At 41.8% G+C, this 14,377-nt stretch overlaps 1 protein-coding gene across 1 annotated transcript in view; it reads left to right on the top strand.

The window, feature by feature from the left end:
- The window catches only part of LOC112249829 (glutamate receptor ionotropic, kainate 2-like), a 174,923-nt gene that overhangs the window by 113,431 nt on the left and 47,115 nt on the right, over positions 1–14,377 (top strand). The window contains exons 9-13 of the mRNA XM_042321472.1: positions 631–738; positions 6,637–6,750; positions 10,310–10,429; positions 10,613–10,699; positions 13,724–13,947. Coding sequence (XP_042177406.1) covers positions 631–738; positions 6,637–6,750; positions 10,310–10,429; positions 10,613–10,699; positions 13,724–13,947 — 653 coding nt within the window. The remainder of the gene's footprint in view (positions 1–630; positions 739–6,636; positions 6,751–10,309; positions 10,430–10,612; positions 10,700–13,723; positions 13,948–14,377) is intronic.

Genomic DNA, 14,377 nt, shown 5'->3' with positions numbered 1-14,377 from the left:
TGTGTGCGGTGTTATTGTAGGTCATTTACAGAATGAACCATTGTACTTTCTTCCCTTCCTCCCTCCCTCTTCCCCTCCTCCCTCCCTCCTCTCCGCTCCATCTCTCATCTCTCCCCACGCTGTCTCTCTGATCCTCCAATCACTTTGAAGTGAAACTTCAAGCACCACTAACCAACTTCACAGCGTAATGACCTCTTATACCTGTCAAACAAGCCTCCTCTCTGTTGTCTGTTGTTGTGAAATGCAGACAGTGTGGAGAGAGCCAGATGGAACGGCTAGCTAATTGAAATGGAAACATTGTGGGGCTATGGTTTTGGATTGAAATACAATGAAAGAGCATGTAGGTTTATGGGTAATTGAGGGATACAATTTGGACACTTTGGATTAGTTTTTTAGTTGAATTGGGTGGTGTGTGTTTGCGTGCGTGCGTGCGTGTGTGTGTGTGTGTGTCTGTGTGTGTCTGTGTGTGTGTGTGTGTGTGTGTCTGTATGTCTGTGTGTGTGTGTGTGTGTCTGTGTGTGTCTGTGTGTGCGTGTGTGCGTGTGTCTCTGTGTGCGTGTGCGTGTGCATGTGTGTCTGTGTGCATGTGCGTGTGCGTGTGTGTGTGCGTGTGTGTGTGTCTCTCTCTAGGCCCATTGGGATGGCTTGACTGGACGAATCCTCTTCAACAGAACCAACGGACTGAGGACAGACTTCGACCTGGACGTGATCAGTCTTAAGGAGGACGGACTGGAAAAGGTGTGTGTGTGTGTTTTCAACATTTCTTTGGATTTTCCTTTACTCTTTCCAAATACCTGTAACTTACTTTTCCATAAGGTTAAGTTGTGTTTTAAACATACCGAGATATCTTTGAAAACAAAAGAAACCAAAACTCTAACCAAACTTGTGGTACATTTGGGAAAAGCTCTATGATTCAGGGCTGTAGCCAATAGCAGTATCGGATGGGGAGGAACATTTTAAAGTCATTCTGCTGAAGTGAAACTAAAGAAGGTTTCTCAGAGGAAGTTTCACAGAGAAGGTTTCACAGAGAAGGTTTCTCAGAGAAGGTTTCACAGAGAACGTTTCTCAGAAAAGGTTTCACAGAGAACGTTTCTCAGAGAGGTTTTCTCAGAGAAGGTTTCACAGAGAAGGTTTCACAGAGAAGGTTTCTCAGAGAAGGTTTCTCAGACTCTTTAGACCTACTAATCTCTCTGAACTAACTTTCTCCAGACCTCTTTCACAAACAGAAAGAACAGACAGCAGGTGAGAGGAGACGACTGACTAACTACCGTGTTCATGTCTTTACCTGTTTTACGACTCATTTAGGACGATTTCCAATCTCTATGGTGAAACCATTTATCAAGATTAACTTGTATCATAATGACATTTTTACAACTAGTTTTTAATTTACACTCAAATACACTTCATGAATTATCAACTACGAGAGCTGAGAGATTCAAGGAATTGCTCAATGGTTTCACTTTTGGTCTCTGTCTAGATTTGGCGTTATGCAACAATCTCCTCTCTGAAGAGAACTTCCTGTGCTCTATCTGTCTGGATGTGTTCTCTGAGCCAGTGACCACAACTTCTGCATGGCCTGCATCAGAAAGTACTGGGACAGTGATGACCTGTGCCAGTGTCCAATCTGTCAGAAGAAATTCGACAGGAGACCTGAGATTTGCACATCACTGCTTTCATTTCTGAGATGGTTGCTCAGTTCCGGAAGTCAGTTCAACTGAGAGCTAGCCGCAGCCCAGACCAAAACTTTGCCGAGCTTGGGAGAGTGGCCTGTGACGTGTGCACTGGGACAAAGCTGAAGGCTCTGAAGTCATGCCTAGTCTTACTGTGAGACTCACCTGCAGCCTCATCAGATAGCCCCAGCCCTGAAGAGACATGAGCTGATTGACCCAGTAAAGAACCTGGAAGACAGGATGTATAAGGAACATGACAAACCTCTGGACCTGTTCTGTAGGACTGATCAGATGTGTGTTTGTGTCCAGTGCAAGAAAACAGACCACAAGAGTAACTACACTGTCCCTCTAGAAGAAGAGTATGGAAAAAGAAGGCTCAGCTGGGGCAGACAGAGGCAGAAGTGCAGCAGATGATCCAGGAGTGACTGCAGAAGGTTCAGGAAATGAAACACTCGGTAGAGATCAGCAAGAGAGAAGCAGAGAGAGAGATAGCAGAGAGCGTGCAGGTCTTCACTGCTCTGGTGAGCTCCATTGAGAGAAGCCAGGTTGAGCTCATTGAGGTAGTTGAGGAGAAGTAGAAAGCAACCGAGAGGCGGGCTAAAGGGCTCATTATAAATCTGGAGCAGGAAAACACTGATCTACATAGGAGACACAGTGAGCTGAAGCAGCTGTCACACACTGAGGACCACCTCCACCTCCTTCAGAGCTCCCCATCCCTCTGCAGCCTTCCACCTAACAAGGACTGGTCTGAGATCAGTGTTCCCCCGCAGTCTGAGATGAGGAGAGCTGTGTCTCAGCTGCATGAGACAATAAGGAGTGAAATTAAGAAGTTGTGTGGTGCTGAACTGAAGTGGATGCAGCAGTGGTCAGTGGATGTCACTCTGGACCCTGATACAGCCCACCCCTCTCTCATCCTCTCTAATGACAGAAAACAAGTCAGATATGGAATTAGAGAACAGAATCTCCCTGACAAGCCAAAGAGGTTTTCAAAGGGTGCCAGTGTCCTGGGAAAAGATGGCTTCTCTGGGAGATTATACTATGAGGTGCAAGTCAAGGAGAAGACTAAATGTGATTTAGGAGTGGCCAAAAGAGTCCATCAACAGGAAGAATGACATTTTCCTGGGTTCTGAGAATGGCTACAGGACCATATGGCTGAGGAACACAAATTTTTATGCAGCTAATGATGACCCAGCTGTCAACTTCCTCCTCAGAGAGAAGCCCCAGAAGGTGGGGGTGTTTGGGGATTATGAGGAGGGTCAGGTCTCCTTTTACGATGTGGAGGCCAGGTGTCATATCTACTCTGTCACTGGCTGCACCTTCACTGAGAAAATCTATCCATACTTCTGCCCCTGTCTTAATGTTGGTAAAAACTCTGCCCCTCTGATCATCACTCCAGTCAATCACACAGACTGAAGTTTTTGCAATGTATTTGATTTAAAAACATAATTATCACAACAAAATACAGCACAGCACATATAATTAAATAAACGTTTCCTTTGTTTTTGACTTTTCGGCCCAAAAATAGTCAAATAAACTAAATGTAAATTGTATATATTGTTCTACTGTCCTCTATTTTGGTAAGAGTATTTTCACCACTGTATACAATACTTTGACTGTTTGCTTACCAATGTACCTTTTTTACATTACTCAATTTCCTGGTTTCTCGTCATCATTATTTCTGATTGGTTCATATTGTTCAAGTATAATGACATAATTGAGAATATTTTTCTTCTAATGACCATATTGTTCTTAAGGAAAGGGGTGTTCTGTCTTAGGATGGCACAGTGCTGTGTACATAAATTACCATTAGGAATGAATGATATATCGGTGAACATATCGAAATCGGAGGATATTAGCTAAAAATGCCAACATCTGATTCCGCCGATGTCTAGTTTAACGCCGATGGGAAAAACCGATGTCAAAGCTGACATGCATATCTACATAACGTAGGTACATGACGTAATGACACCAAAAATGTTGTGCTTCATGTGCAACACAGCATCCCTAAACTAGCCCACAATGTCTGATATGTGGATCAACAGTCAACAAGTCGAGCAGTCATTTGAAAGAATAAAAACATTTCAACGAGACAACTCAAAAGGCGAAATCCATTAAAGCCAAGATAATGGAATTTATTGCCCTTGACAATCAACCGTTCTCTGTCGTGGGTGATGTTGGCCTTCACCGACTGGTCGAGCACCGGTACACACTACCAAGTGCGTTATTTTTCAGATGTTGCCCTACACAGTAATAGTGTCACTGCTATTAGCTTCACAACATACATACTATGGAATGCTGTTTGGGTCTTTGCATGTCAAAAAAGATACTGTCAAAAGCTGTACAAAAAAGTCTGCAAACAAGCAAACACAGGACACGAACGATGAGTTTGCAATACCACGTTGGTAATAAAGCATCATTTGTTCGACCACAATGTCTGGGGTAGCTAGCTTTAGCTTGGTACCTAGCTAGCACCAATACAACCAGCCTAAAAGCAATGACCCATAGAAACTGCAGTCATTTTCATTATTCTTGGCAATGATTTAGGAATCCTTGTGAGTAAGTATTAGCTAGGTTGCCACTTGTTGTTCGCCTATTGAAATTGTCCTTCAGTTCATGGAAATAAATAGTTAGCCAGCTACTTAACCCTGTTGCCCAAAGCTATCATCAGAAGCAGCCAGCTAGCTTCATCAGGTTAGTGAGGCTTGACCGGACTTGGTTTTGTGTTGTGAAGCTAGCCACAATAAGGAATAAGCACAATAGTATAATTTGCAGTTTGCCTTCAAAATAAAAGTATGTTATTGGCAGTGATGCAAATTAATTCAAATAGTTTAGTTATGCCATACTTTTATTTTGAAGGCTAACCTCAAAGTCCACTATTGCGGCTAATCCTTATTGTGGCTAGCTTCACATAGATGGGTCCGACCACCATTAATCAAATAAAAACAGTCATATGCAGTCATATTCAGGTTCTGATTGGTCAACAAGTTTATTTGACACATCAAATAGTGTTATCTACTGGTCATTGTTTTCTTTTTTTGACACGCAAAGACCCAAACGGGATTCCATAGCAAAGACCAAAACGGCGTTCCATAGCAAAGACCCAAACGGGATTCCATAGCAAAGACCAAAACGGCGTTCCATAGCAAAGACCAAAACGGGGTTCCATAGCAAAGACCCAAACTGGATTCCATAGCAAAGACCCAAACGGGATTCCATAGCAAAGACCCAAACGGGATTCCATAGCAAAGACCCAAACGGCGTTCCATAGCAAAGACCCAAACGGGATTCCATAGCAAGGACCCAAACGGGGTTCCATAGCAAAGACCCAAACTGGATTCCATAGCAAAGACCCAAACGGGATTCCATAGCAAAGACCAAAATGGGATTCCATAGCAAAGACCCAAACGGGATTCCATAGCAAAGACCAAAACGGTGTTCCATAGCAAAGACCAAAACGGGGTTCCATAGCAAAGACCCAAACGGGATTCCATAGCAAAGACCCAAACGGGGTTCCATAGCAAAGACCCAAACGGGATTCCATAGCAAAGACCCAAACGGGATTCCATAGCAAAGACCAAAGCGTTCCATAGCAAAGACCAAAACGGGGTTCCATCGGGATTCCATAGCAAAGACCCAAACGGCGTTCCATAGCAAAGACCCAAACGGGATTCCATAGCAAGGACCCAAACGGGGTTCCATAGCAAAGACCAAAACGGGATTCCATAGCAAAGACCCAAACGGGATTCCATAGCAAAGACCCGGGATTCCATAGCAAAGACCCAAACGGCGTTCCATAGCAAAGACCAAAATGGGATTCCATAGCAAAGACCCAAACGGGATTCCATAGCAAAGACCAAAACGGTGTTCCATAGCAAAGACCAAAACGGGGTTCCATAGCAAAGACCCAAACGGGATTCCATAGCAAAGACCCAAACGGGTTCCATAGCAAAGACCCAAACGGGATTCCATAGCAAAGACCCAAACGGGATTCCATAGCAAAGACCAAAACGGCGTTCCATAGCAAAGACCAAAACGGGGTTCCATAGCAAAGACCCAAACGGGATTCCATAGCAAAGACCCAAACGGCGTTCCATAGCAAAGACCCAAACGGGATTCCATAGCAAGGACCCAAACGGGGTTCCATAGCAAAGACCAAAACGGGATTCCATAGCAAAGACCCAAACGGGATTCCATAGCAAAGACCAAAACGGGATTCCATAGCAAAGACCCAAACGGGATTCCATAGCAAAGACCAAAACGGGGTTCCATAGCAAAGACCCAACCGGGATTCCATAGCAAAGACCCAACCGGGATTCCATAGCAAAGACCCAAACGGGATTCCATAGCAACGACCCAAACGGGATTCAATAGCAAAGACCCAAACGGGATTCCATAGCAAAGACCAAAACAACGTTCCATAGCAAAGACCAAAACGGTGAAATAAATAGATTATGATTATTATTATGATTATGTTTTACTGGTAATGGGGACATGCGTAAATGCCAACAAAATAACCTTTTGGTAAGTGTGGTGTGTGTGTGTGTGTCTGTGTGTGTGTGTGTAACCTTTATTTAACTAAGCAAGTCAGTTAAGAACAAATTCTTATTTACAATGACAGCCTACCCCAGCTAAACCCAGACGATGCTGGGCCAATTGTGTGCCACCCTATGGGACTCCCAATCATGGCCAGATGTGATATAGCCTGGATTCGAACCAGGGACTGTAGTGACGCCTCTTGCACTGAGATGCTGTGCCTTAGACCGCTGTGTCCATGTGTGTGTGTTAACTATTTAACTGTACTAGAATGCTTAAAGGCCGCTAACATTTTAAATATCGGTTATCGGTATCGGTTATCGGTATCGGGATTTTTTGGCAAGGAAAATATTGGATATCGGTATCGGCCAAAAATGTCATATCGTGCTTCACTAATTACCATTTTATCACATGAGAAATGTGTCACCCACAGATAGGAACGTGGGACCCTCCCAGTGGCCTGAACATGACGGACAACCACAAGAGCAAGACAACCAACATCACAGACTCTCTGGCTAACAAATCCCTCCGTGTCTCCACCATACTGGTAAACACACATCTGGCTAGGTCTCTGTATGTCTGTAGCCCTATACAGGCACACAGCAGCATCACTAAAGGGCTAGGTTTCTGTATGTCTGTAGCCTCACAGCAGCATCACTGAAGGCTAGGTCTCTGTCTGTCTGTAGCCCCATACAGGCACACAGCAGCATCACTGAAGGGCTAGGTTTCTGTCTGTCTGTAGCCTCACAGCAGCATCACTGAAGGGCTAGGTCTCTGTATGTCTGTAGCCTCACAGCAGCATCACTGAAGGGCTAGGTCTCTGTCTCCGTTACTGAAGTCACAACGACTGACAGCACAGATTTAACCCTTCAGTACTATCAAGGATAGGACTTCATAGTCTAACATACACTACTAGACCAGACATGGATGGAATATGATGGTTTTTTCTCTCTCTTTTCTCATCCTTCTCTTTCTCGTTCCTTTTTTGACACTCTTTGTTGCTGTCTTTCTCTGCTCTCTCTTCTCCATATTTCCTCTCTTCCCTTTCTCCACCTCTCTCTCCCCTGTCTCCCCCTCCCTTATTTGATGTTGCCAAATATTTTAATGATTACTTCATTGGCAAAGTGGGAAAACTTAGACAGAAAATTCCAACAATTAACAGTGAGCCATCGTACTCATACATTAAAGAACAAATAATGACAGAAAAGCATTGCAAGTTAGAATTTTGTAAAGTTAGTGTGGGAGAGGCGGAAAAATTGTTATCGATCAATAATGTCAAACATCCTGGCATTGACAACTTAGATGGAAAGCTACTGAGGATGGTAGCTGACTCTATAGCCACTCCTATCTGTCATATCTTTAATCTGAGCCCTGAGGAAAGTCTTTGTCCTCAGGCCTGGAGGGAAGCCAAAGTCATTCCACTACCAAAGCGTGGTAAAGCAGCCTTTACTGGTTCTAACAGCAGACCAATCAGCTTGCTGCCAGCACTTAACAAACTGTTGTGGAAAATGGTGTTTGACCAAATATAATGCTATTTCTCTGTAAACAAATTAACAACAGACTTTCAGCATGCTTATAGAGAAGGGCACTCAACATGTACTTCACTGACACAAATTACTGATGATTGGTTGAAAGAAATTGCTAATAACACGATTGTGGGAGCTGTACTGTTAGATTTCAGTGCAGCCTTTGATATTATTGACCATAACCTGTCGTTGAGAAAACGTATGTGTTATGCCTTTTCAACTTCTGCCATATTGTGGATTCATATCTATTTATCTAATAGAACTACACAACACTCCAAAAAGCAAGTCCTTCAGGCTCTAGTTTAGTCTTATCTTGATTATTGCCCAGTCCTGTGGTCGAGTGCTGCAAGGACAGACCTAGTTAAGTTGCATTTGACCTAGAACAGAGCGGCACGTCTTAATCTTTATTTTAATCAGAGGACTAATATAAATACTATGCATGTCTAAGAGTTGAGGAGAGATTGACTGCATCACTTCTTATTTTTCTAAGAAACATTAATGTGTTGAAAATCCCAAATAGTTTGCATAGTGAACTTACACACAGCTCTGAGACACACACTTACCCCACCAGACATGCCACCAGGGGTCTTTTCACAGTCCCCAAATCCAGAACAAATGCAAGAAAGCGTACAGTTCCATCTCATATTGCTCAAATGAACAACAAACCTGGTTTCAAAAAACAGATAAAGCAACACCTTACGGCACAACGTCTCTCCCCTATTTGGCCTAGATAGTTTGTGTCTATGCATTGATATGTAGGCTACGTGTGCCTTTTTAAAAGTCATGTAGTTCTGTTCTTGTCTATTAATGTTCAGTATTACAGTGGCAAGAAAAAGTATGTGAACCCTTTGGAATTACCTGGATTTCTGCATAAATTTGGCATAAAATTTGATCCGACCTTCATAAGAGTCACAAAAATAGACAAACACAGTGTGCTTTAACTAATATCACACAAATTATTGTATGTTTCTTGTCTATATTGAATACATAATTTAAACATTCACAGTGTAGCTTGGGAAAAGTATGTGAACCATTAGGCTAATGACTTCTACAAAAGCTAATTGGAGTCAGGAGTCAGCTAACCTGGAGTCCAATCAATGAGACGAGATTGGAGATGTTGGTTAGAGCTGCCCTGCCCCATAAAAAACTCTTCACAAAATGTGAGTTTGCTATTCACAAGAAGCATTGTCTGATGTGAACCATGCCTCGAACAAAAGAGATCTCAGAAGACCTAAGATTAAGAATTGTTGCCTTGCATAAATCCTGGAAAAGATTACAAAACTATCTCTAAAAGTCAGTCCATGGTAAGACAAATTGTCTATAAATTGAGAAATTTCAGCACTGTTGCTACTCTTCCTAGGAGTGGCCGTCTTCCATAGATGCGCTGAATGCACAGAATGCTCAATGAGGTTAAGAAGAATCCTAGAGTGTCAGCTAAAGACTTACAAAAATCTCTGGAAGATTCTAAAATCTCTGTTGACGAGTCTACAATACATAAAACACTAAACAAGAATGGCGTTCATGGGAGGATATCATGGAAGAAGTCACTGCTGTCCAAAAAAAACATTGCTGCACATCTGAAGTTCGCAAAAGAGCACCTGGATGTTCCACAGTGCTAATGGCAAAATATTCTGTGGACAGATGAAACTGAAGTTGTGTTGTTTAGAAGGAACACACAACTATGTGTGGAGGAAAAAAGGCACAGCACACCAACATCAAAACCTCATCTCAACTGTAAACTACGGTCGAGGGAGCATCATGGTTTGGGGCTGCTTTGATGTCTCAGGGCCTGGACAGCGTGCTATCATTGACAGAAAAATTTATTCCCAAGTTTATCAAGACATTTTGCAGGAGAATGTAAGGCTATCTGTCTGCCAATTGAAGCTCAACAGAAGTTAGGTGATGCAACAGAACAACATTCCAAAACCCAGAAGTAAATCAATAACAGAATGGCTTGAAAATATGCCTTCTGGAATGGCCCAGTCAGTCCTGACCTCAAGCCGATTGAGATGCTGTGTCATGACCTCTACAGAGCAGTTCACACCAGACATCCCAAGAACATTGTGGAACTGAAACAATTTTGTGAAGAGAAACGATCCAAAATTCCTCCTGACAGTTGTGCAGGTCTGATCCGCAATTACAGAAAACGTTTGGTTGAGGTTATTGCTGCCAAAGGAGGGTCAACCTGTTATTAAATTCAAGGGTTCACATACTTTTTCCAGCCTGCACTGTGAATGTTTACATGGTGTGTTCAGTAAAGACATGAAAACGTATAATTGTTTGTGTGTTATTAGTTTAAGTTTGTCTATTGTTGTGACTTAGATGAAGATCAGATAACATTTTACGACAAATTTTGTCAGAAATTCAGGTAATTCTAAAGGGTTCACATACGTTTTCCTCCCACTGTATGTCATGTTTTGTGTGGATCCCAGGAAGAAAAGCTGCTGCTTCCTCAACAGCTACTGGAGATCCTAATAAAACGCCAACAAATACCAAACTACCTTTGTCTTTTGCCCCTTCTCTGCTTCTTTCTCCTTTCTTCTTCTCCTTCCATCTCCTCCCCCCATTTTTCCTTAACAGGTGGAGCCCTACGTGATGTTCAAGAAGTCAGACAAGCCGCTGTACGGCAACGACCGCTTTGAAGGCTACTGCATCGACCTTCTGCGCGAGCTCTCAGCGATCCTGGGCTTCCGCTATGAGGTGAGTGGATTCCCATGTGTCTCAGTTGGCGTAGCATGGTGCTTGTAACACCAGGGTTCTGGGATCAATCACGATGGTATGAAAATGAATGTGTGTACTACTACAAGTTTCTACTAAATTACATATATTGTTAGTATTAATATTAATAGTTGTTGCTGTAGTCATTCTTATTCTCATTAATAGGTGCGCCTGGTGGAGGACGGGAAGTACGGGGCGCTGGAGGAGAGCACGGGCCAGTGGAGCGGCATGGTCAGGGAGCTCATGGACCATGTGAGTAGGGGGAGGAGAACTGGACTATTGTCATGGTTACCATAGTGGTTAATGGTGGGTTGCCGTGTTGAAGAGGTTACGGTTGGTTGGATCATGGATACAATGGAGCTTCATGGGCTTCAGATAGGTTCAGAGGTTATGTCTATAATGGAGTTTCGTGGTCTTCAGATAGGTTCAGAGGTTATGTCTATAATGGAGTTTCGTGATCTTCAGATAGGTTCAAAGGTTATGTCTATAATGGAGTTTCGTGGTCTTCAGATAGGTTCAGAGGTTATGTCTATAATGGAGTTTCGTGGTCTTCAGATAGGTTCAAAGGTTATGTCTATAATGTAGCTTCATGGTTGACCCTGAGGACCTGCATATTTGTGCTACAAATGGAGCCGAAATTGAGCTTGTTTCTCAATATAAGTACCTGGGTTGGATTGATGACAAGTTGTCCTTCATAACACAAATAAAATCTGACTAAGATGCTAAGATCCAAGATTGTTTTTATATATTGAAATAAATCATGCCTCAGTATTGAAAATAGGAGAAAGATTGTTCAAATAACGTTTCTCCCTGTATTGGATTTTGGTGATATTGTTTACATGCTGTTTTGAAACCCTAGGACACAGTCTACCTTTCCACAGTACGTTTTATCACAGCAGACAATGTTAGGACTCATCATTGTAGTCTGTATAAAATGTGGGCTGGACCTCTCTGTCTGTAAGAAGAGAGCTGCATTCTCTTTCATTTATTTCCATAGCAATCTGACAGAATCTCCCTCCATATGTAACGTCATTAATTAAGTTAAGAGTCATAAGTTATCTAAAGTTATCCCTTCTCAGGAATGGATAACACTAGAGATCCCTGCAGTCTCCACAGATTTGGGAAAATCTGCATTGAGTTTTTTTGCCCCTAATTTGTGGAACAATCTGCCGAGTTCACTGCAGTTAGATGTGCTGGTGTCACTCAGGCAGTTTAATTACTGATTGACGACTTTTATGTAGTTGAATGTGACTGCATTTATTAAATATGTTTATTTTGGTTGATTGTGTTCTGAATTATATTGTTTTAAAACACATATATGTGTATGTTTTATTTAGAGATTATGATCTTTCAACGCTGATACCGATGACGATTCTTGGAGGACCAAAAAAAGCTGATACCGGTTAATCGGACGGTTTTTATATATATACTTGTAATAATGACAATTACAACAATACTGATTGGACACTTTTATTTTAACTTAACATAATACAGAAATAAAAATCAATTTAGTCTCAAATAAATAATGAAACATGTTCAATTTGGTTTAAATAATGCAAAAACACAGTGTTGGAGAAGAAAGTAAAAGTGCAGTATGTACCATGTAAAAAAAACTCATGTTTAAGTTCCTTGCTCAGAACATGAGAACATATGAAAGCTGGTGGTTTCTTTTAACATGAGTCTTCAATATTCCCAGTTAAGAAGTTTTAGGTTGTAGTTATTATAGGAATTATAGTACTATTTCTCTCTATAATATTTGGATTTCATATACCATTGACTATTGGATGTTCTTATAGGCACTATAGTATTGCCAGCCTAATCTGGGGAGTTGATAGGCTTGAAGTCATAAACAGCGCTGTGCTTCAAGCATTGCGACGAGCTGCTGGCAAATGCAGGAAGGTGCTGCTTGAATGACTGCTTACGAGCCTGCTGCGGCCTACCACCACTCAGTCAGACTGCTCTATCAAATATCAAATCATAGACTTAATTATAATATAATAAACACACAGAAATACGAGCCTTAGGTCATTAATATGGTAAAATCCGGAAACTATCATTTCAAAACAAACGTTTATCCTTTCAGTGAAATATGGAACCGTTTCGTATTTTATCTAACGGGTGGCATCCATAAATCAAAATATTGCTGTTACATTGCACAACCGTCAATGTTATGTCATAATTATGTAAATTTCTGGCAAATTAATTACGGTCTTTGTTAAGAAGAAATGGTCTTCACACAGTTCTTAACGAGCCAGGTGGCCCAAACTGCTGTATATACCCTGACTCTGCTTGCACAGAATGCAAGAAAAGTGACACAATTTCCTTAGTTAATATTGCCTGCTAGCATGAATTTCTTTTAACTAAATATGCTGGTTTAAAAATATATACTTGTGTATTGATTTTAAGAAAGGCTTTGATGTTTATGGTTAGGTACATTGGTGCAACGACATTTCACGAATGCGCTTGTTAAATCATCACCCGTTTGGCGAAGTAGGCTTTGATTCGATGATAAATTAACAGGCACCGCATCGATTATTTGCAACACAGGACAAGCTAGTTAAACTAGTAATATCATCAACCATGTGTAGTTACCTAGTGATTATGTTTAGATTGATTGTTTTTAGTTTAATGCTAGCTAGCAACTTACCTTGGCTCCTTGCTGCACCTGTGTAACAGGTGGTCTCCCTGCCACACCGTCTCCTCGTGGAGTGCAATGTTATTGGCCATAATCGGCATCCAAAAATGCAGATTACCGATTGTTATGAAAACGGCCATGCCGATTAATCGGTCGACCTCTAGTTTCATTATTCTGTTTTTATTGTAATGTATACAGGGCTCTCTTGTCAAATATATTTTTAATCTCAGTGTGACTTCCTGTTTAAATAAAAGTTAAATAAAAATAAATAAATGGTCTTCAGATGGTTTCAGAGGTTATATCTACAGTATAATGGGGAAATTATAATAGGGACGCTTTTCAGTTCTTTGACTTCCCAGTTCCCACTAACTACATTACACCTTTATTTAGCAAGGTAAGTTATATTTCAAATAAAACAACCTAGTCCCTTGTCTATCTCAGCTTTTTTAATGTGATACCAAATCCCCTGATTGGTGAACTCCAACAAGACATCAAACAGATCTGGGGCCAGGCTGGTGTGAACCAGCCTGGCCCCAGATCTGTTTGATGTCTTGTCCTATAGCCAGGGTCACGTCAAACATGTTGTCAAAATGGCACAAACAGATCTGGGACCAGGCTATCTTCCCCATCTCTCTTCGCAGAAAGCAGACCTAGCAGTGGCTCCGTTGGCCATCACCTACGTGAGGGAGAAGGTCATCGACTTCTCCAAGCCCTTCATGACACTGGGGATAAGTATCCTCTACCGCAAGCCCAACGGAACCAACCCGGGCGTCTTCTCCTTCCTCAACCCCCTCTCACCCGATATCTGGATGTATATTCTGCTGGCTTACTTGGGTGTCAGTTGTGTGCTGTTTGTCATAGCCAGGTAACATGCCATCCCCTCGCTTTCACAAACCAGACAGTGGCTTTTCTCTGCAACTCATGCTACTAGAACCAGAATGTGGAGTTATTCTACCTCTAAAATGTAAACTCTATGCCTTAAAGGAAAGCTTTTACAGTGAAGTGGGACAGTCTGACAGACTGTGTATATGCCCTTAAGCTCATGTAAAGATATCTTATGTAATGTACTGTGGACATGCCCTGGCTCCAGACTGAGGAAAATATGAAACAGTGTGAGGCCTTGTGTGACCTTTGGTTATATATTGGTGTGCTTAGTGTTAGGCATTGAATACAGTATGTTTATTTAGCTATTATAAGTGTAGTAGTATCTTAGTAGGCAAAACTGGTTGCAATGACATAATTATGAAGTAATATTGTATGCTGGTTGTAAAATGATGTTTTTAAGACACCCTTTT

Source organism: Oncorhynchus tshawytscha, linkage group LG05, assembly GCF_018296145.1.
Source record: "Oncorhynchus tshawytscha isolate Ot180627B linkage group LG05, Otsh_v2.0, whole genome shotgun sequence".
Lineage (NCBI taxonomy): Eukaryota > Metazoa > Chordata > Actinopteri > Salmoniformes > Salmonidae > Oncorhynchus > Oncorhynchus tshawytscha.
Note: the sequence above shows the minus strand (reverse complement) of the source record. Positions and strands in the feature narration are given on the sequence as shown.